This window comes from Rana temporaria, chromosome 6 (genome assembly GCF_905171775.1).
Source record: "Rana temporaria chromosome 6, aRanTem1.1, whole genome shotgun sequence".
Taxonomy (NCBI): Eukaryota; Metazoa; Chordata; class Amphibia; order Anura; family Ranidae; genus Rana; species Rana temporaria.
This window is the reverse complement of record NC_053494.1, coordinates 102,880,223-102,904,275: the sequence shown is the minus strand read 5'-3', so window position 1 is coordinate 102,904,275 and position 24,053 is coordinate 102,880,223. Positions and strand designations below refer to the sequence as shown.

At 41.3% G+C, this 24,053-nt stretch overlaps 1 protein-coding gene across 1 annotated transcript in view; it reads left to right on the top strand.

The window, feature by feature from the left end:
- DNAH7 (dynein axonemal heavy chain 7) overlaps positions 1-24,053 on the top strand; it is a 438,794-nt gene that overhangs the window by 86,038 nt on the left and 328,703 nt on the right. The window contains exons 14-18 of the mRNA XM_040357086.1: positions 8,290-8,368; positions 12,135-12,359; positions 14,548-14,694; positions 17,279-17,964; positions 21,409-21,595. Coding sequence (XP_040213020.1) covers positions 8,290-8,368; positions 12,135-12,359; positions 14,548-14,694; positions 17,279-17,964; positions 21,409-21,595 — 1,324 coding nt within the window. The remainder of the gene's footprint in view (positions 1-8,289; positions 8,369-12,134; positions 12,360-14,547; positions 14,695-17,278; positions 17,965-21,408; positions 21,596-24,053) is intronic.

Genomic DNA, 24,053 nt, shown 5'->3' with positions numbered 1-24,053 from the left:
ATAGAAATTGACTGGGGCCATCTTAAGTGTGGGCATCATGAAGCCAGACTGTATGACTTCCTGGATTTCAGCCTTGCAGATCTTGCACATGCTCAGTGCTGCACAAGCAATGTAATAGTTTTCAGATCAGGTTTCAGCACCTGTACTGTCCAAGTCACATGATTCTTCGAGACTGGGGAGTGCACAGACTCCTGGAAAGTTACACCCACTACATTCACAGGAGTCTGTGCGGTGAAGCTTAAGCACCTAGGTGCAGGAAGAGGGAAGATTAACTATTCTGCCTAGCAACAACACTTTGAAGGCATCTAAAAAAAAAAATGTTTTCTTAAAGGACTAATGACATTTTTTTAAAACTACTGATGTAATGTTATATTTATGGGTGGAACTCCACTTTAATTTAAAAATGACAAATATTTGTTATTTATTAACTCAATACAGGTTGAGCTTTTATATTTAATAGGAATTATATCTGCTAATAGTGGCCCAGATTCAGGTAGGGGCGCGCACTGATACGGCGGCGCAGCGTACCGTTTTTACGCTACGCCTCCGTAAATTACTGGAGCTACGCTTCATTCACGAAGCATTTGCTCCGTAATTTGCGGAGGCGTTTCGTAAAAGGGGCCGGCGTAAGCGCGCGCAATTTAAATGATCCCGTAGGGCGCGTGGATGATTTAAATTAGGCGCGTTCCCGCGCCGAACATACTGCGCATGCTCCGTCGGGAAAATTTCCCAAAGTGCATTGCGGTAAATGACGTCGCAAGGACGTCATTGGCTTTGACGTGAACGTAAATGGTGTCCAGCGCCATTCACGAACGAGTTACGCAAACGACGCAAGTTTTGAAAATTGCGACGCGGGAACGACGTCCATACTTACCATTGGCTGCGCCTCATAATAGCAGGAGCAGCCTTACGGCGAAAACGACGTACGCAAACGACGTAAAAAACGAGCGCCGGCCGTGCGTACGTTTGTGAATCGGCGTTAGTATGCAATTTGCATACTCTACGCTGACAACTACGGGTGCGCCGAATGCACCCTAAGATACGACGGCATAAGAGACTTATGCCAGTTGTATCTTAGGCTACAGTCGGCGTATCTAGCTTTCTGAATACAGAAAGTAGATACGCCGGTGCTACTTAGCAATTACGCTGCGTATCTATGGATACGCAGGCGTAATTGCTTGCTGAATCTACCCCAATGATTTTAGTGTATTTTTAACAAAAATATTGTTTGATAAACATTTGCGCAAATATCATTGTGCCCTAAAAATCAGTAGCACCTTCTTTGTATTCTACTGGTTATGTGCTTTCAGAAAATATATGGTTTAACAAACTCTGAAAGCTGTAAGGGAAAAATAAAAAAGCAATGGAAAGATTGCAAAAATGGTTTGGTCATCTGAGTGTAAAAATGGAGCACAGGGCCGACAGTGGCAGGGTTAACATATTCTTTTAAGTGAAGGTGTTTTTGTAGAGGCCAGATTTTGGGTTCTGCAAAGATGTCTACAGCACTTCTCATTTGCCCCTCGCCATAGTACCTCAGAGAAATATTAAATGGTATTCAAGGGTTACCTAATAACATCTTCTCTGTTGGCACCAACTATTGTGCCTCAACCCACTGCTGTCAGACAAACATCTACAATTAAAATAGTTTAGACACGGAGGGACAAATGATCTGTTACTCAAACTAGCCCACTCTTCTTCCTTACAATCTTACGTAAGAATGTGAAATGTTTTCCAAGGTCCCTGTTTTTTTCACTCTTAATTTTAGATTTATACAAACCAGATTAAAGGATTAACCTTTATTATGTAAATTATACAGGTTTATCCGTTAATCAGGTAAACTGTATTTTACAACATAGTTGTTCTTCAGGGGTTGGCTACAAATCAACTTTAAGTTCAAAATGTCTGTTGCCTAGTAAAAATAAACTTGATACTTTGGGGTTGTTTTACTAAAACTGGAGTGTGCAAAATCTGGTGCAGCTCTGCATAGAAACTAATCAGCTTCCAGTTTTTTGTGTGAAAGCTTAACCACTTAAGCCCTGGACCATTTGGCAGCCTAAAGACCAGAGGTCTTTTTACAATTTGGCACTGCGCTGCATTAACTGGTAATTGCGCGGTCATGCAATGTTGTACCCAAACAAAATTTGTGTCCTTTTTTCCCCACAAATACAGCTTTCTTTTGATGGTATTTGATTGCCTCTGCGATTTTTATTTTTTGCGATATAAACGGATTTTTTAAAAAAAAATTATATTTTCTACTTTTTGTTATAAGAAAAATCGAATAAACTCAATTTTAGTCATACATTTAGGCCAAAATGTATTCAGCCACATGTCTTTGGAAAAAAAATGTCAATAAGCGTATATTTATTGGTTTGCGCAAAAGTTATTGGGGCAGATCCACAGACATCTGCGCCGGGCGCAGCGTATCTAAGATACGCTACGCCGCCGTATCTTATCTTTTTAAATTGAATCCACAACGAATCCGCACCATAAGTTACGGCGGCGTAGTGTATCTCTTGCGGCGCAAGGGCGCGGAATTCAAATGGCTGTGATGGGGGCGTGTTTTATGTTAATACGTCATGACCCGACGTAAACAACGTTTTTTTGGAACTGCGCATGCGCCGTCCCTGGGGTATCCCAGTGCGCATGTTTGAAATTAAACCGGAAACCGCCAATGCTTACGACTATGACGTCATTCTACGCAAATTCCTATTCGCGACCGACTTACGCAAACGACGTAAAAAATTCTAAATTGTACGCGGGAAGGACGGCCATACTTAACATTGAGTACGCCTCTGTATAGCAGCTTTAACTATACGCCGGAAAAAGCCGAACGCAAACGACATAAAAAAATGCGCCGGCCGGACGTACGTTCGTGGATCGCCATAAATAACTAATTTGCATTCTCGACGCGGATTTCAATGGAAACGCCACCTAGCGGCCGCCGAAATATTGCACCTAGGATCCGACGGCGTACGAAGATGTACGCCTGTCGGATCCATCCGAGATGCCGTCTTATCTTGTTTTGTGGATACAAAACAAAGATACGATGCGGGAATTTTGAAATTACGCCGGCGTATCAGTAGATACGCCGGCGTAATTTCTTTGTGGATCTGCCCCTTTGTGTCTACAAACTAGGGTACATTTTCTGGAATTTACACAGCTTTTAGTTTATGACTGCTACTCTAATTTCTTGAGGATGCTAAAAAAGCAGGGCAGTACAAAACCCCCAAAATGACCCAATTTTGGAAAGTAGACACCCCAAGGAAATTGCTTAGAGGCATGTTGAGCCCATTGATTATATATTTTTTGTCCCAAGTGATTGAATAATGACAAAATAAAATATTTTTTTATAAAAAGTTGTCACTAAATTATATATTGCTCACACATGCCATGGTTATTTGTGTGATTGCACCCCAAAATAAATTTTGCTGCTTTTCCTGAGAAGGAGTTACCACATGTGTGGGACTTTTTCGGAGCCTAGCCATGTACGAGGCCCCGAAAACCAAGCACCGCCTTCAGGATTTCTAAGGGTGCAAATTTTTGATTTTACTCCTCACTACCTATCACAGTTTCGAGGGCCATAAAATGCCAAGATAGCACAAAACCCCCCCAAATGACCCCATTTTGGAAAGTAGACACCCCAAGCTATTTGCTGAGAAGCATGGTGAGTATTTTGCAGCTCTCATTTGTTTTTGAAAATGAAGAAAAAGAAAATAAATGTTTTTTTTTTCTTTTTTCAATTTTTTTTCAATTTTCAAAACTCTGTGACGAATAGCGAGATCTTCAAAATACTCACCATACCTCTCAGCAAATAGAAATGTGCAAAACAATAATAATTTGGTCTTTTTATATGATAGCAATAGGTAGTAACATGTACATGTACTCTTTTTTTGAAAAAATTGGTGTCTATTCGACCCTAGATCTCTCCTCTGCCATCAAAGCATCTGACCACATCAAGATCGGTGTGATAAAATGCTTTCCCAATGGCGCTGTTTATATCCGGCAAAATCTAAGTCATGAAATGCTTGTAGCTTCCGGTTTCTTAGGCCATAGAGATGATTGGAGCCATTCTGGTGTCTGATCAGCTCTATGGTCAGCTGGTGGAACCACCAGCTGCATTCTCAGGTTCCCTGTTGGGACAGGAGAGCCAGAGAAAACCATGGAAAATGGTGGGGGGGGGGGCACATTCCCTCCCACTGCTTGTAAAAGCTGGAGGCTAATTAGCCACTAGGATTGCTTTTACATGAAAGCTGACCGCTGGCTGAAAATAATTATACCAAGATGATACCTAAACCCACAGGCATCATTCTGGTATAACTACTCAAAGTCCAGCAACATACCAGTATGTTGCTGGTCCTTCTTGGGCATAAATTGTAATCTTTTTTTTTTTATGCAGCCTGTGGGCTGAACAAAAAAAAAAGATTGATCGGTGGGTATGCCCACCATTTATCCACCCACTTCTAATGATGGGCATACATGCACCATTTATATATGCCGAAGCATGCGGGCATGTGCCCGCAAAAGTTAGGAGCAAATCGCTCCTCCACCCCTGCTGCCCACATGCTTCGGCATACATGCTCTTTTTTCTAACTGTGGTGGTGAAATCACCTCCTACAGCGTTGGAGTCACGGCTTTATGTATCGTGGGATCAAACGCTGTTGCTGTCAAGATGGATAAATCTGCACTGCAACTGAATGGCGTACCTGCTAAGCAAATGATGGTTAACATTAAAACAAAGTAACATTACAGTATAACAGTAAGACCTTACCATACCATACCTGCAAAGCAAATACAAAAAAAACATAGTAAAAAAATAAAAATAATTTTAACGCAACCTGTGCCTAAAATATATATATATACGCCGAAGCATGGGGGCATCCGCCCACAAAAGTTAGGAGCAAACGCTGTTGCTGTCAAGATAAATAAATCTGCGCTTCAGCTGAATGGCGTACCTGAAAAAAATGGTTAACAATAAAACACAGTAAACAGTAAAATTACATACCTGAAAAGCAAACATGATAAAACATAATAACAATAAAACATTACAGAATAGAATACAGTAAAAAAGAGCAGACCAATAGAGAGAGAATAGAGAGAGTGAAAACAATAAAACGACAACTATTTTATTTTTTTGTGTTTTTTTTTTACTTTATTTTATTTTTATTTTATTTTATTTTTATTTTTTTTACACTTTTTTTGTAACTGTAACGGTTCGGTTCCAGGTTTGGGTCTCTCAAAATGCGATGACATCGGAGACCCTGTGTAAGTGTGTCCTAGTCTGTGAAATGCTGTACCCTACTCTAAAACTGCACTAGCGTGTGGTAGCGTTCAAAACATTCACCAATGCAAAGACCAGGATTGTCAGGACAGCGTGGACAATAATAGCGGTGTCATGCCTATATCCGCGCTTTCTACAGACACAACATCTTCTTTGGGGGGCTCGTGGGGTAGGGGTACTAGGGAGGACATACGGAAAATGCCTCTCATGCAGCCGGCTTACTGCATTTGGTTGGTGAGATGAAGCACCACCCGGATACAGAAGGGCTCTGACGATATCTTCCTGGAATTTAAGGAAGGATCCGGTCCAACCTGAAGCTCTGTATAGCACATGAGCGTTCAGCAAAGCCAATTGAAATAAGTATACAGACACTTTCTTGTACCAGCGTTTGGCCTTACAGGCAACTAGGTACAGTGCCAACAACTGGTCGTTGAGGTACACCCCTCCCATATTTTGGTTATATTCGTAAACACAGAGGGGTTTCTCCACAATACCAGTTGTTGTACAAATTTGGACTGTTATGTCTGTGTGAAGGGAGGACAGAAGGAAAACATTCTTATTACCCCTCTACTTTACAGCGAGCAAATTATTACACTTGGAGCAGGCTCTCTCCCCCAGCCTAAGACAGGAATCTACAAGCCTCTGTGGTAAGCCCCAGCGATTAGGTCGCACAGTACCACATGCACCAATTTGATGCTCAAACAAGTGACTAAAAAGTGGCACGCTCATGTAATAATTGTCCACATTCAAATGGTAACCCTTTCCGAATAAGGGTGACACCGAGTTCCACACTATCTTGCCAGCGCTCTCTATGTAATCTGGGCAGTTCTCCGGCTCTATGTGACTATCTCTTCCCTCGTAAACCATAAAACTACATGTATAGCCTGTGGCCCTGTCACAGAGCTTATACATCTTGACCCCATGGGAAGGTACTGTTTGAAAGACAAGCGGCCAGAAAATGTAATCAGGGACTCATCAACGCAGACAACTTGATGGGGAGTATACCAGGCTGCAAAACGTTCGTTGAAGAGGTTTACAGGGGGCCGAATTTTGTAGAGCCGATTATATTCAGGGTCTCCACGAGGATGACAAAGTTCATTGTTGTTGAAGTGCATGAAACACAAGATCTGCTCGTATCGTGCCTTGGCCATGGAGGCAGAGAACACGGGCAAATGGTAAACTGGGTCAATGGACCAATATGACCGCAACTCACTCAATTTAACTATGCCCATGTCAAGGGATAGGCCCAGAAAGGTCTTAAATTCGTAAACCGTGATTGGTTTTCATTCTCTGGCAGGGGAGGACTGGGGATTAGCGGCGATGAATTGACCAGCATACAAATTACTTTGATCCACACTAGATCTATAGAGATCTTCCGTGAAAAACAGCGAATTCCGGATTGGCCAGTGAATGGGGGAAGTATGGGTGCTGCAGAAGTGGTGGGCTTCAAATTAGGATTGGTGAATTCTGCAGGAAGGACACTATGGGCATGACGGGCCTGTCTCTGTCTTCTTCTTGGTGGCAGCAGGACACTACTTGTGCTTACCACCTCGCCAGCTTGAACTGCACTTATGGGACTCGCCAAGTCACCAAGTATTATTGCAGTGCTGGATGTACGACCAGGGTGTACTAGGCCGCTGGTGCTTGCCAGTTCACAAGAAGGATGAGCGGCACTAGTACTTCTCTGCTCCATGCGAGAGCCCTGCGGTTCTTGCACCTCAACAACAGAAGAAAAAGAATGGGGTCGGGTACACCTGATCTTGGCAGGGACCTCAACTTCATCGTCAGTGCTATCTGTCATGGAGCCACTGTTGTCTACAGGATCGGCGGGTGCCCTGACGCTATAAAAAGAAAACGAACTAACCAGCGTCACCCGTCACACTTATACAGTGATCACTGGTGAAAGGTTTAACTAGGGGATAATCAGGGGGTTAAAATCTTTATTAGGTAGTATATGGGGGGTACCTGACACTATTAAAACCTGACGGTGAACCTAAATAACTAACTGGCTAACTAGCTTCACCCGCGACACTAATACGGCAGTCAGAAAAAAGATTGCTTAGTGACATTGGCGACAAGGGGGAAAGGGTTACCTGGGAGCGATCAAGGGGTTAAACCTTTATTGGGGGGGGGGGGGGTTAGGGGGTACCCTACACCTAAAGGGGCCTACCACTAACTGCCCTGACACTTTTTACAGTAACAAATGACACCAAATGCAGTGATCAGTAAATAAATGAACACTGCAATCGGTGACACTGTGACTGGGGCTGCAGGGGGTGATCGGGGGGTGATTGGGGGTTGAAAAGTGTGCCTATGTGTACCGTGTCAGTGTAGTGTTGGTGCAACTCACTGTGAGATGTCTTCTCTCCTCGGCGCCGGACCAAAAGACCGACACGAGGAGAGATGACATCACTTCCTCTGCCTGTGTTTACAATTCACAGGCAGAGGAAGAAGCTCATTCGCCAGGAGCAATCGTGAGGGGGTGGCCATGAATCAGTGACTGCCCCCTCATCACGGATCGCTCCTGAAACGATTCCGACTGCCGCAGGGCCCCCCACCCACTGGGAGGCAGGGACGTCCATATGCCTGCGCGTGCCATTGTGTCGACATATATCATCGTGTGTCAGTTGGCAACTGGCCAGTTTTAATAAATCAACCCCTTTGTGTCAACTACTACTATGCAATGCACTTTGTTTATCTAAGCAATATACCAGCAAATTAACCATCTAATTCAGTACATTCCGGTACATCTCGTTATAAATACAGTAAAATCTGGTAGATGACCTCTTAGAATAAATACTACTATATTGTAGATAAATAAAGACATGTAAAGTAAAGGTCTGCCTCCCACTTTCCAAATAGGTTCCTCTAAGCCACTGCACCGCTGGAACACCCCCGACCCCCTCTCCAAATGTCCTTCTTCTTTGTCCGTTACCTTATTTTTTTATCTGATCTTTCTTGTGTTTGCAATCCCAAATTCAATAACAATTGTATGTACCTAATTTTTCCAGGTTGTGTAATGACTTTGAGAAGATTGCTGAAAAAGCTCTAAGCACTCCTCCAAATACTCAGGAACTCATGGAGCTAAAGGTATCAAGATTTAAATTTAACAATAATAAAAATGTTATGAATGTAGATTTACCATATTAAATTATTATTTTATATTGAACTGGATGAATGGCATAATATAGCTCAGGGGGCCTTGAAGTCGCTCATAAATACATTAATTATTGAAGCCAATTACAAAGTGCTTTTGCAATTGTATATGGTCCCAGCTAGGCTGGCAACATATGTGCCGGGAGCATCCCCACTGTGTTTCCACGGATGCGGACAGCAAGGAACTATGTACCATGTGTGGTGGCAGTGCCCTAAGGTACGGCGATACTGGATTAGGGTGTACAATTTTATCTACACCCTCACCCAGGTGAATTTAGTGAAATCTCCGAAACAGGCACTGCTGGGCAGTAAGGTGGAGATGGCATCAAAATCCCAGAGACGTCTCATAACCTTTATATTTTTATCAGCAAAAATTCTTATTGCAAAATCCTGGAAAACGTCAGCTTTGCCATTTGCACAATTTAAGCATAAACTTTCTTGGATTATGCTTAATGAACGTATAACAGTGATACTACAAGATAAAATGCAGATGTTCAAGAAAGTTTGTGACCATGGGTTGAATATTTGACGGTGCTATGTATCTGACTGGTGGGAGCACGGGGGCACTTTCTTTTTCTCTATCCTCTCTACTTCCTTGCTTTTCTTTCATTCTATCCTTTTTTTCCTCTTATCCTCCTTCCTTAATTTTATTATTTTTGTTGGTCTTTCTCTCTGGGTTCTTGCTATAGATATATGAGAGTCGTCTGATTTGTGCTCTATAATCCCTGAACAGCGAGTACCTCTACAGAATGTATTTTGATCTCAGGGAGCTAAGTGGGGTGATTTTCTCACCAAAAAGCTACTCGCCTCCTCTTACTAATATGTGAAGGGGTCCATAAGTGCGTCCTTAATATCTGTATATATACATAGTCATATAAGGACAATTGGTATTGCTTTATTAACATAGAGGCTCTATCTTTAACTGTATATACCTGTTACATAGTATTAGCTTTTGCTTCTACCGTGTTTCCCCGAAAATAAGCCCGGGTCTTATGTTAATTTTGGCAACAAAAGACACAGTAGGGCTTATTTTTGGGGTAGGTCTTACTATGTAATGTGCTGTCTTCTCTTCCCCTCTCTCTACCTGCCTGTTAGGAATCCCCAGTGTGAACTTAGTTAAAATGCTTGTAAAATCTTGTAATCCACTCTATTACTGTAGTATATAATGTACAATGTGTGTATTTCTGTAATATAATTGTGCCAAATACCTTCATTATAGCACCGCTCTGCGCTTTTGTGACCTGCCGGAGCTCTCTTCCCTGCATTTATATTACAGAAACACACATTGTACATTGTGTACTACTGTAATAGAGTGGGTTATAGGATTTTACAAGCATTTTAAACTAGGGCTTATTTTCAGGGTAGGGCTTATATTGCAGTCCTGCTGGAAAATTACACTAGGTCTTATTTTAGGGGTAGGTTTTATTTTCGGGGAAACAGGGTATCTAAAACTCCAAAGCCTCGTACACACGACCGAGGAACTCGACGGGCGAAACACATTGTTTTCCTTGTCGAGTTCCTTGTTAGGCTGTTGAGGAACTCGACAAGCCAATTTTCTCCATTCCCGTCGAGGAAATAGAGAACATGCTCTCTTTTTGGCTTGTCGAGTTTCTCGACAGTTTCCTCGACGAAAATGTACACACGACCGGTTTCCTCGGCAAAAAAATATCTCCCAGCAAGTTTTTTGCTGTTTTTTGCCGAGAAACTTGGTCGTGTGTACGAGGCCCAAGAGAGCTTTGAGAATACCTCATGGGAAAGAGGAAACCTATAATGCCCTTTACACACGATCGGAATTTCCGAACGTGATAAACTCCATTGGAAAAGAGTCCGATGGGGCCCACACACGGTCGGAATATCCGATGAAAAAACTCTGCCTGACTTTTTTCATCGGAAATTCCGATCGTGTGTACAAGGCATAACACTGTTCACTGTTGGGATATTCACTCAATGTTCATTTTTATACTGTACTTGTTTTTGAATTCAAGATTTTATTTCTTTGTTAAAAATTTCAATAAAAACAGAAACAGAAATTATTATTTTAAAAACATAATAATAATATTTGTTTTAAAAACACATACATTTTTTTTGCACATGTACACCATTAAAATATTGTCACCCAGCTCTGCCCATAGTCTCTACCACTTTTGTTTCTGTTCATATTTTTATGTGAACAGATAGTGTGAGGTAGAAATTTGTAAAAAATAAGCTAGGAATATTCTACCTTTTCAAATTACCTGAAGCAATTTGCTCTCTGCTCATGTAGCTGCTACCCACACCAATTCAGCCATATCTGTATAAAGGGATGGAATGTGTGCTGTGGTGCAGGCTCTACACCAGTTCAGTACTATACTTATCTTGTGATTTTGTGCAGGAAAATGGGAAAGGCAGCACAGGACAGGTAGCATAGCTGAGACCCTGGTCACATACCTACTACAAGAAGGGAAGGTCCTATCGGAAAGCATGTTCTCAATTTCAAGCTGGTGTACAAAAGCTGAAGAGAATAAAATTGGAACAAAAAGTGGAGTTGTTGCTAATAATAACCAATCAGGTCTCACCTTTCAGTTTATGAAAAAAGTTAAACATGATTCTTGATCGACTGCTGATGGTAGTGATATTTAAAAATGCCTCTTCAATTATTTTCTTTCCCCCGGTTTTATAAATCAGCACCCATATGTCATGGCATCACTGGCCCTGTTTAACGTTTTCTTGTGACGCCTAGATAAAACTCAAATATGGTGTGTGTAAGCACCTGTAGTATATATAACCACATTCAGCATATATAGGAAAAAGTGACATTTATGCCTGGTACACACGGCCGAGTTTCTCGGCAAAAACCAGCAAGAAGCTTGCTGGTTTTTTTTTGCCGAGGAAACCGGTCGTGTGTACACTTTTCAACGAGGAAACCACCGAGGATCTCGTCGGGCCAAAAAGAAAGCATGTCTTCTTTTTCCCCGACGGCAATGGGAAAAGTTGGCTCGCCGAGATCCTCGGCGGCTTCACAAGGAACTCGACGAGCAAAACCATGTGTTTTGCCTGTCAAGTTTCTCGGCCGTGTGTACGAGGCCTCAGGCCTTTTGCACACTGCAGCTTGAAAGTGCTCAGTACAGCTTATTTTTTTATCGAGCTAAAATACAGCCCATTAATTGTGATGTGCCTATGCATACAGGCATGTAAACAAGCACAGTGTATTCTTCAGTAAAATAAAATAGAAAAATCTAAATTTTTGGTCAGTGATTTACGCCTCATGCATGCAAATGCATACAGATTTGTCCATTGACATTGTGAATCCGCGAACAAGCTTCTGCGCATGCACAAAAATGTGCGCAAACGCATATGCGCAAAAATGTGTGAAAATGCATAGAAGTCTGAAAAAGTAGATGCTGAAACAGGAGTATCGTGTGCAAGAGGCCTTATAATGTCTTTGTTGTTCTGTGAAAAAGGGCTATACATTTTAATTGAAGCAATCATGGCTTCCAGAATAGGTTATGAAAGAAGAGTACATTACAAGGTATAAAGGCAGCATTATGACTTAATAAGGGACACAACATTTTTTCCAGTCTTGCAGAATGTAGGATGACTGACAATATGTGTTTAGCATATACAGCTTTTTAAAATAAATTAATTTGACAGTTTTTACCTGTAAATACATTATGCAGAGGTTCATTTGCAATTTATTTATTAATGCATTTTTTAAAAACAGGAATACATCCAGAAAGTTGAAGCTGAAGACATGCTAGAATTGGGAAAAAAACTGGTAGAATCCAAAAACCGCCTGACTTTCCTTGTAGATTATGTCACTCAGTCCCCTGCTGATATTCGTCTAAACAACAACACGTTTCAGTGGCATGACCGCATGGGTGCAATCTTTGAAGAGCACAGAAAGATAATGCAGGAAAAGTCAAAAGAGTATCAAGATGGACTGAAGGTTAGAAAACATATTCTCAGCTTCCAGGATGCAGTGCTGCTTTGATCTTATATGAACTATTTTGTCAGCATGATATTATCTGAACTGGATGGACTTTTTTTTAGCCAGACTAACTATGTAACTACATATTTTAGAGGGGGACCAGACACGTCTCAGCTTGTTATTTTGCATCATCTACATTTCTGTTGCAGTAGGTATAGACTAGAGCAGTTATCTCCAAACTGGGGCTGGATGTAACCCTTTGGTTCTCTTTTTCTGGCTCTTGGTGCACTACTTCACCAACTGACACCAATGATGGGGCGCCATTCCCCCTACTGACACCATCAATGGGGCACTACTCCACCAACTGACACCAATGATGGGGCGCCATTCCCCCTACTGACACCATCAATGGGGCACTACTCCACCAACTGACACCAATGATGGGGCGCCATTCCCCCTACTGACACCATCAATGTGGCACTACTCCACCAACTGACACCAATGATGGGGAATCATTCCCCCTACTGACACTATCAATGGGGCACTACTCCACCAACTTACATTAATGATGGAGCACCATTCCCTCTACTGACACCACTTCTAATTGATATGAACAATGGGGCGCTATGCCTCCAATTAAAACCAATGATGGGGTACTGACCCAGGGGGAATTTTGTACTCCAACTGGCCACAGTCCAGCCCCCTAAAGCCTGAAGGACAGTAAACTGGCCCTTTGCTTGGAAAGTTTGGAGACCCCTGGACTGGAGCATAGCTCTCAGTGTGCAACTGCTAATTTGCTTTTTTTACCAGCTTTGTATTGCATTTACAGTGGAACCTTGGTTAACGAGTAATGCGTTTAATGAGCGTTTTGAAAGTAGAGCAACTTTTTATTTTTAAATCCTGACTTGGTTTGCGAGTGTTGTTTTGCAAAATGAGCAGGATTAAAGCCAATGGGGTGTGCAGTACCACATTTGGCCAGAGGTGTGGGGGCAACGGTTCGGAGCCATTCGGAAATACCGGTTCTGAGCCTTTCCAAGGTTTTCTGAGTTCAGCCAAGCTGTCCCCGAGTATTTCTGAGGCTCCCTGCCTCCCCAACTCTAGCCACATGCGGTATCGCATGCAATAGAAGTCAATGTGGAACGAATTATCTTCGTTTCCATTGACTTCTATGTGGAAACTCGCTTTGATATGCGAGTGCTTTGTATTACAAGCATTCTCCTGGAACGGATTATGCTCGTAATCCAAGGTTCCACTGTATACTGCTTATTTAAAAAGTGTTCTAGACTCATTACAATACTGTTTTTTAAAGCAAAAATGTTATTTCAGTTAATTAATAGGTCATTAACCACTTGTCCACCGGATGACGTCATATGACGTCCTCGACTTTGTGCGGTGATATCTGAATGATGCCTGAAGCTACAGGCATCATTCAGATATCGCCGTCTTCAGCCACCGATTCTGTACACGATAAGAATGATCAAAGCGGGAGTTCTGCCGCTTGATCATTCTTATAGGCAGCGGGAGGGGACGCCCCCCCTCCTGCCGCCATCCGGTGCTTCTCCGGGCTCTCCCGTGCCATCGGGGGCCCGAAGAGCGAATCGGTCGGCGCTGCCTGGAAAGCATAGAGATGAATGGTGACCAGATGGTCAACAGTCATCTCTATGACCGTTGGAGGCCCGGGCGCGATGTTATGATGTCACGCCCGGTACCCAGAAGTAAACAAAGCCCCAATCGGCAATCGGCATGTGATCTGTGATTTTTTTTCACCGATTTAATGCTTGTAAGCCTGGAGGAGAGATGTGGGGTCTTATTAATCCCACATCTCTCCATAAAAAAGGACCTATCACACTGATTCCTATTACAAGGGATGTTTACATTTGAACACCATAAAGGGACATGGAATAGTTGTTAAACTGAAATACAATGTCGGCCCATGTTTAAATGTTGTGCCGAATCATGTGGCTTTTAGTTGCATTTCTATGCATCCACAAGGGAAAGCATCCTTTTGGACCCTTGTTCCCAAAATACATTTATTTGGGGTTCACATACACTGCTATGGTTCTGCTCTTTTACATTATCATTATCATTAAAAAAAAAAATGTATAGACTGTAAATTCAAATGTTTTATTATACTTTAAAGGCAACTGTTTAACCTTTAGACATGTAACCATTAACCTTTGCAATATTCTTTTTTTCTGATGAGTAGCTGCGCTGTGAGAGGTTTGTTGAAGACCTGGAAAACTTCAGGAAACAAGTGGAAGAATTTGAAGCATATGGGGATATTCATGAAGTAAGCAAATACCTGAAAAAGTCACAAGCTCTAAATTCAAAACTGGAGCAAGCAGTCGAAAAGGTTTGTGTTACATTATTGCATTCGGTGGTACTTATGTTGGGGCTTTCTAAAACAGTCTGAGGAACATAACTGAAACAAAAGCGGGATTAATGCCTATAGAAACAAAACTGTATATATACTGTACACTGTATTAATGAATAGTTAAATAAATAGTATTACTAAAAGATTTTTTTAGCAACACATTATTTGTCTCTTCTTCACCACCGTGCCACCTCTCTGTATTTTAGAATGATATTGCATTTATCCTTATAACTGCCAGTCTTATGGAACAAGGAAAAGGGCAAAGAACAAATACCTTGTACTTAAAGCAGTTGTAAACCGCAGACGTTGCAAAAAAAAAAAAAAAACCCTGCAAGGCAATGGCATAATGTGCTAGAATGCATTGCATACTAGCACATTATGAAATACTCAACTTGGAACGAAGCCCTCCAGCGCTGTAATGTCACCGCTAAGAGGGCTGACATGTCCCCCCTGTCTTCTGGGTTTGCACGCTCCAGGTATGTGATTTTGCCAGAGCCAGGATGACGTCACTCCTGCGCATACGCGCGGGAGCCCCTGGTTCCAGCTGAAAGCTTTAAAGTTCCGGCGAGGTATGATGTCACTGGCTGCATTCAGGGTGAATATCTCCTAAACGGTGCACTGTTTTTTCCTTCAGGTAAACATTATTATCGGCTTACCTGTATGCAAATAAACACCAAACAGGGTTTACAACTGCTTTAATTCATCATCTGTCCTCTGCACTCATTTATTAAATATGTTTGTCAGTGATAGCCTACTGATTTTCCTGTTTCTGACTTTGTTTGATCCACGTTTAAAGTGGTTGTAAAGCTTATTTATTACTTTAAAATAATAAACATGTTATGCTTATCTGCCCTGTGCAATGTCAACTGCTGGAGCTCAAGTGACATCCATGCTCCCCTTCAGTTCCCCACTCACCAGAACCCTGCAGCCCTGCAGGGGTAAAAAGCATGTAGTGAATGTCTAGGCAGTTCCCGGGATGATCACCTCCTCCTTGGCTCAATAGACACTGGGGTATCTGAACACCTCAGCCCCTCCAGGGGCTCTCCACCTCGAGTGAATGAGTTGCAAACAACACCTCAAAGCGATCAAAGCGTGGGGAACATAACATCTTTAATTTCAATTTGATTGCCGCAACTCATTCACTCGAGGTGGAGAGCCCCTGGAGGGGCTGAGGTGTTCAGATACCCCAGTGTCTATTGAGCCAAGGAGGAACTGACCATCCCGGGAACTGCCTAGACATTCACTACATGCTTTTTATCTCTGCAGGTGTACAGGGTTCTGGTAAACGGGGAACTGAAGGGGAGCGCGGATGTCACTTGTTCTATGGTACACTTGTGGCCAAATCTAGGCACGGATCACCCTGGCTAAGCACAAAAGTCACTGGAAATTCTGACACTATGCAATACAATTTGTTTTTTCAATGAATTTTCATTGAATTATCATTTTTATATTTATCTTTTTTATTTATTTTTTATTTTTATTTCCAAACTTTTTTTTACTTGTTTTTTTTTTTAGGCCCCTTTCACACTGGGGCAGGATGTGCGGTGGCGGTATAGCGCCGCTATTTTTAGCAGCGCTATACCGTTGGAATTGCCACGGAATTGTGGCAGTATTCGGCTGCTAGTGGTGCGGTATTAACTCCCGCTAGCGGCCGAAAAAGAGTAAATACCGCCGGTAATGCGCCTCTGCAGAGGCGTATTTCCGGTGGTATTACCGCGGTGTCTCATTGTTTTTAATGGGAAGGAGCGGTATACACACCTCTCCTCTCACCGCTCCAAAGATGCTGCTTGCAGAAGATTTGTCTCCTCCCACCAGCGCATCGCCTCATTCTGAAAGCCCTCGGGCTTTCACATTGAGAATGCTGGGGCAGGATTATTTCAGGCGTTATTTATGCGCTATTTTTTGCGCTAAAATGCCTGAAATATGCCTCAGTGTGAAAGGGGCCTTATTTTTATATTTTCTCACATATAAGGAATTATCATTCACATATGCTAAGGGTCATCAAGTGTGACATCTCTGATTTAATCAGAAAGTATATGTTGACCAGATAAGAAAAATATAACTTGGTACTTGCATATCTATTTTCACATCTATTTGAAGAGCACAAAGCAAGTATAAGGATATAATGTCACATAACAAAGGAGCACAAATCAACACATAAAAAATGTTTGATAAAGAAAACACGGAAAACACTTTTTTACCTTCACCCTCTACCTGGGAAAAGTGACTCAAATAGAGGTTCACTTTTCAGGTGACGGGAGTGAGAATTACCCCTTTTTGCACAATCACCCGGAAAGAGTAATTTGCTGTGGAGGATCACTCTTCGGGTGACGGGCAGCGCCACCAACCCTAAACCTATAATACACTTTTTAAAGGGGGTTCCAGTTGGGACCACCTCAAGGGAGGCAGCAGCCCAGCCTACACCTAAGCGCGGAACATAACAAAACATAAATATGGGAAGACATTGGAAGCAGAAAGTAAAAGTGCAAAATTGTAGTGCACAGTTTGCCATTTACAGTACATTGTGAGAGATAACATATTTGTTTGATAAATTCTATTTCAGATTGATCAATTTAATGCAGAGGAAGAAGCATTTGGATGGACAGCTTCACAGTACCCCCAGAGGAAAAAAATTTCGGAGTCTCTTAGTCCCTATCTCCGTCTTTATGAGATTATAGTCGAATTTAACACAAAGTACAAAAATTGGATGGAAGATCCCTACACTACAGTAAATCCTGATCTTGTAGAACAAGATGTAGGAAACTACTGGAGAGCCTTATACAAGCTAGAAAGAACATTTGCAGATTCTCCAAATGCCCAGTCTCTAACTTCCAAAATCAAAGAGAAAGTAGAAAAATTCAAAGAAATGATACCACTTATTCAAATTGTTTGTAATCCAGGGCTACGGGACCGGCACTGGGAGGCCATGTCAGAGATTGTTGGGTATCCAATTAAACCACAAGAAGACACAAATGTTAACAAGTTCATTGATATGAAACTTCAGCCATTTCTGGACAAATTTGAAGGCATTAGTGAGTCTGCAAGCAAGGAGTATTCACTTGAAAAAGCAATGGAGAAAATGATTTCAGAATGGGACAAGATGGAATTTACCCTTCTTCCGTATCGAGAAACAGGAACATATATCTTGTCATCTGTGGATGATATTCAGATGCTGCTTGATGACCATGTTGTTAAAACACAGACCATGAGAGGATCTCCATTTATAAAAGCCTTTGAAAAGGAAATCAGGTAAATGTGTTATTTCTCATATTGTTCCGCTGCATTCTACACATTCAAAAGACTAGACTATTTACTGATCATATTGTTTTTTTTTATAAATAATTTGCAACAGTAGTCACTTTTTTGCTTCTACATACAATACAATACAATTGCACAGGACTGCACAAACTAGCATGTTTAACCACTTGCCGACAGCCGCTCGCCGATGTACATTGGCAGAATGGCACGGCTGCGCACATTGGCGTACAGGTACGTCCCCTTTAATGTGCGAGCCATGTCGGGAACTCCGTGACCGCGCCCGTAGGACCTGCGGACCCGATCGCCGCCGGTGTCCCATGATCGGGTCACAGAGCTGAAGAACGGGGAGAGATGAGTGTAAACAAACCTTTCCCTGTTCTTCCTAGTGGCACTGTCAGTGATCGTCTGTTTCCTGTCATAGGGAACAGACGATCAGTGATGTGCCACGCCAAGCCATGTCCCCTAACAGTACAAATCACTTTTTAGGTCACACCTAACCCCTCCAGCGCCCCCTACAGGTTAACCAGTAATCAGTGCATTTTTATAGCACTGTTCGCTGTAAAAATGACAATGGTCCAAAAATGGTGTCGAAAGTGTCTGATGTGTCCGCCATAATGTCGCAGTCATGATAAAAATCGGTGATCCCCGCCATTACTATTAAAAAAAAATTATTAATAAAAATGCCAAAAAACTATCCCCTATTTTGTAGACGCTATAACTTTTGCGCAAACCAATCAATAAATGCTTATTGCGATTTTTTTTTTACCAAAAATATGTAGAAGAATACGTATCGGCCTAAATCGAGGAAAAAATATGTTTTTTTATATATTTTTTGGGGGTATTTATTATAGCAAAAAGTTAAAAATATAGATTTTTTTAAAAAATTGTCGCTCTATTTTTGTTTATAGCGCAAAAAAATTAAACCGCAGAGGTGATCAAGTACCACCAAAAGAAAGCTCTATTTGTGGGAAAAAAAGGACATCAATTTTGTTTGGTAGCCACGTCACACGACCGCGCAATTGTCAGTTAAAGCGACACAGTGCCGAATCGCAAAAAGGGGCAAGGTCCTTTAGCAACAAAATGGTCCGGGGCTTAAGTGGTTAAAAAATACACAGAGCGATAACTTATATCCATTGTTGATAAGTTATTAACAGCAGTTGCCAATATCATGAGTGAATATAAAGGGGAGGCTAGTCGCATTGTAACATCACATTTACAAACACTTGCCAAGTTATCTTTGTGAATACTACATGCATTTCTGGCAAGATCAACAGATATTTTATGTTCTTGCAGAAAATGTTCTTAGCCTAAAAAAGAAAATGAATGCAGCCACCTCATCTAAGAGCTGCAAAAACCTACAGTAGTGAACCCTATGCCCATCCTTCAAGTATACAGTGGGTATAGAAAAGGATCACCCCCTTTTAAAATAATCACAATTTGTTGCTTTGCAGCCTGAAATGAAGACAGACACAGTTTTTATTTTATCCAGCTGTATTTATTTATAACATCTAAGTGAAAGATATAACACCAACATGTCATAAAAACAAAAAAACAAAAACAGAATCACTGAATTCAGGGATCACCCCATTGTGTCAGTATTTTGTTGAACCTAGCAATATAAACAATAGGTGCACAACAGTGGCCCCTAGTGAGAGTAATAAATATGACACCTGTAGCTTTAAATATACAAAACAAAGTGCACGACAGTGGCCCCTAGTAGAAGTAATAAAGATGACACTTATATTTTTAAATAAACAATACAAAGTCCATATGATAAGTGCCTACCCTTCGATAAAGTCACATGTGCGGTGACGAAACGCGCCAGTGATAGGGCTTGTGACGTTTTTTCATTATCCTAGGAAGCATACGACCACCCAGGAGGGCAGCAGGGCCTAGGACTTGCGGATGGTTCTTTGACCCCAGGGACTTACTATAAAAATGCCACTGGGGGTTAACACTAGGGGGCGAGGAAGGGATTAATTATGTTCCCTGGGTGTGTTCTAACTGAAGGGGGGGTGGGACTGACATGGGGAAATTACAGATCGCTGTTCATACATTGTATGAACAGACGATAAGTCATTTCTCCCCCTGACAGGACCGGGAGCTGTGTGTTTACACACACAGCTCCCGGTTCTCGCTCTGTAAGGAGCGATCGCGGGTGCCCGGCGGTGATCGCGCCCGCCTGGGCATGGGCGGCAGCGGCGAGCAGGGGGGCGCGCTCGCGCCCCTATTGGCTGAATGGCGAGATGACGTATACCTACATGATCTCGCCCAGCAGAGCTGACCTGCCGCCATATAACTGCGGCAGCTGGTCGGCAAGCAGTTAAAGTACAACTAAAGGCAAAACTTTTTAGTTTAGTTTTGGATAGAGTGGAGAGGAATTCGATCACTTGTAAGTTTTTATTGCTGTCTGTGACCTTGTTAGGGAGATTCTCTCTCTCTATTTGTTTACCATTATCATGGAAAGTGAAAGTAAAAGAAAATATCATATTTTGGTTTGTCCCCAGAAAAGTAATAGAGGGGAAATCTTTCAATGGGGACACTAGTTCTTGTGACCTGAGTTTCCCCAAGGGATTCCCTTAATTTTTAGGGATTTACCCTTACTTCCTGTTTTGGCTATGGGACAGGAGGTGCAGGGAAATCTCCCCAATGGGACACAGATGGCAAGAAATAAACTGACATACTTTAAAAGGAAAAGCTTTGCCTATAGTCCTACTTTAAAGCGGGAGTTCACCCATTTATTTATTTTTTTCTCTTTTCCCCTTAGATGGATGCTCGTTTTGTCTAGGGGAATCGGCTAGTTGTTTTAAAATATGAGCAGTACTTACCTGTTTTCGAGATGCATCTTCTCCGTCGCTTCCGGGTATGGGTCTTCGGGAGCGGGCGTTCCTTCTTGATTGACAGTCTTCCGAGAGGCTTCCGACAGTCGCATCCATCGCGTCACTAGTAGCCATAAGAAGCCGAACGTCGGTGCGGCTCTATACTGCGCCTGCGCACCGACGTTCGGCTTCTTTCGGAAAATCGTGACACGATGGATGCGACCGTCGGAAGCCTCTCGGAAGACTGTCAATCAAAATAGGAACGCCCAGTCCCGCAGCCCATACCCGGAAGCGACGGAGAGGATGCATCTCGTAAACTGTAAGTACTGCTCACATTTTAAAACAACTAGCCGATTCCCCTAGACAAAACAAGCATCCATCTAGGGGGAAAAAGTATATTGTAGGGGTGAACCTCCGCTTTAATGTCAAATTTAAGAGTAAATGAGAGAAGGCGCTATTTGTGGCAGCAACTGAATCTGCTCTTATATATGTTATCAAGATACCATTTATTTATTAGGATGTGGAATATCTATGCATATAAAGAAAAAAAAAAACTTGCATATTATCTTTTTAACTACAACTGTATTTTTAATAAACGTTATATTTTCTTTTATAGAGAATGGGAAGCTAAATTGTTGTTATTGCAAGAAATCCTAGATGAGTGGCTAAAAGTTCAGGCTACATGGTTATACTTGGAGCCCATATTTAGTTCCCCTGACATTATGGCTCAGATGCCTGAGGAGGGCAGACGATTCTCAACTGTGGACAAAACATGGAGAGACCTAATGAAACAAGTTTTGTTGGTAAGTAACCAGTGTAAAAAACATGATTTATTTATTTTTTTACACCTTTTTTATATTTCTTTCCACATTTACATGCACGTCAAGAATTCTAACAAATAATTATTGCAAGTTTTAATATTTTAATAAACTATACAATAAACTATACTACTATAATAAACTGACAGTGGTTCCTTCATATTCACATACTTTAATAAAAAGACCTTTGGGCAACTCTTCAAACACTTCTTGCCATGTCATAGCTTATCCCTACTTCTGTTACGGTAATTTATACTGGATCTAGGTTTGCATATATAGGTGCGGAAAATATAAATAATGTCATATAACATAAAAAAAGAGATTTGTATACAAAATACTGTTCTTACTTGGATGTACTCTATATAGTTTTCCCCCCAAATTTGTTTTAAGGAGAGTGTTTCTTTTAAATGTGATAAAAAGGTCTCAAGGTATTGTTAAATATGTATATGTATATGTGTATGAATACAATGAATACAGCATGGATTTACTGTATTCATTAGTGTTGGCAGTTTAAAATGCAGGCACTTGGACATTAATGTTTTTTCTCCACAAGATGGCACTGTGAATCTGTTGTAATGTTTCATGAGGAAAAAGAAACCTAAACAGACATTCTATCCCTGTTGATCAATAAAAATAAACGCTCTATTTTCATGATAATGTGGTTTATCTCTTAGTGCGTTGGGATGAAAGGTAATGCAAATGTGATCTAACCTTTCACAGTAATTCTGAATAATTGGTACTTAAAAATGCGTTTCCCTTTTGCTAAAGGATCAGGAAAGAAAACCTTGGCGGGCAATGACATTGACATTTTTTCGGAGGTGACTACATAAAAACACATTTCCATTTTATAGTTGTTTGTTTTATTAAAAGAACATACAATTTGCAAGCATAGTTTAGCTATTTTAGAAGCATAGGCTGCTCTTTAAAGAAAAAGTTGCTGGCACTGGCCATTCTTATTAATATTTCATCTAGACAGTTGGGGGGGAATGAAGCCTGGCACTTTTTTGCTGGCAAGGTGCAGCAAGATGCTGTTATAAGAGGCCTTTTGTTCTTCAGCCCCAGTAAAACTAAAGCAGCACACATTGAGTAGTACTGTGATATTTTCTTTATGCATCCACCTTCTGAGTGGAAAATCAAGCCAAAAGGAAGTAGTATCATGCAGCATACTTCCTAACATTCAGGATTAGTGTAGCAGTAGACCTGTGCATTCCTTTTTTAATCCGAATGCATTTTCGTCCAAATTTCTGGTATTTTCGTTATCGTTTTAACTAACGAAAAAGAACGCGCAGAATCCGAAATCCGAAAAAGATCCGCCATAACAAAACGCTTTATTTTCATTTTCGTTGCTACAGTTCGATACAGATAGGAGATTCGACATGACGCTGACAATAGCAATCTGTGTCTATCGAATCTGCGGTCGAATATGCTTAACCTGAACTCTATTAGTCCAAGATTATTCTACATAGAGAGGAAAGATTCAACATTATAGAGACAGTATTGGGGTAGACCATTCGACATGAACGACGAAGATTTGACGAAGCAGCGAAAAACATGCAAATGTCAAATCTGTCATTGAAGGCTTATGGTGTCTGTCGAAAGTTCTAAGAACATTCAACAAGCAGCTAAACTGTACGACGCTGCAATCATACATTTCCGGTCAAATGCTCGACCCATAGGCTATAGAAGAATTCTAATGTTGGTTTACTAGTAATAATAATTTATAAATATAATTATTACTAGTGTCAGACAACATTAGAATTATACTATAGCTTGTAGGCGGAACATTTGACAGGAAATGTATAATTGCGGCGTCGTATATTGTTTTAGCGTTGCAATTCCTCTACATCAAATGTACAATCACCACTAATCAGAGAAAGCATACTAAAGATTAGATAACACAGAACAACTATTTATAATAAAATGATACAGAGCATCCTTAAAAAAACACAATGAGGGTTAGAATAGTCATTATAATATGTATGTAGTCATTTTGTCTCAGGAAACTACTGGTATTGGTTGGCTAATTCACAAAGACCAAGTAGGGTTCATGCACCACCACCAACAGGAGAAAACAAGCGTTAGATTACTCTTTTGACTTAAGTGGCATGAAAGTGTAATATACTGTTCATGCTGTTGTCAATCAATATCAAAAAAGGTATTGACTTCCTCTCCTGATCTTATTTATTCTTTATCTTACAAAAATTGGGCTTCAGATTGCAATTTCATAACTAGGTAGCCACTCTTTACTCCTCTCCAATGTTAAATACGCTGGTTCCACAGTATTTAAACAATCGGGTAGATCCCATCGTCACCCTTCCCAATCTAACAGCTCTCCTGACTTTGGTAAAGTCTCTGGTCTTTATATCAACCATGCTCAATCCAAAATCTTTAACATCTCTCTTCTACAAGTTCTGGCTTGGTTCACTCCCTGCAAGACCATTTT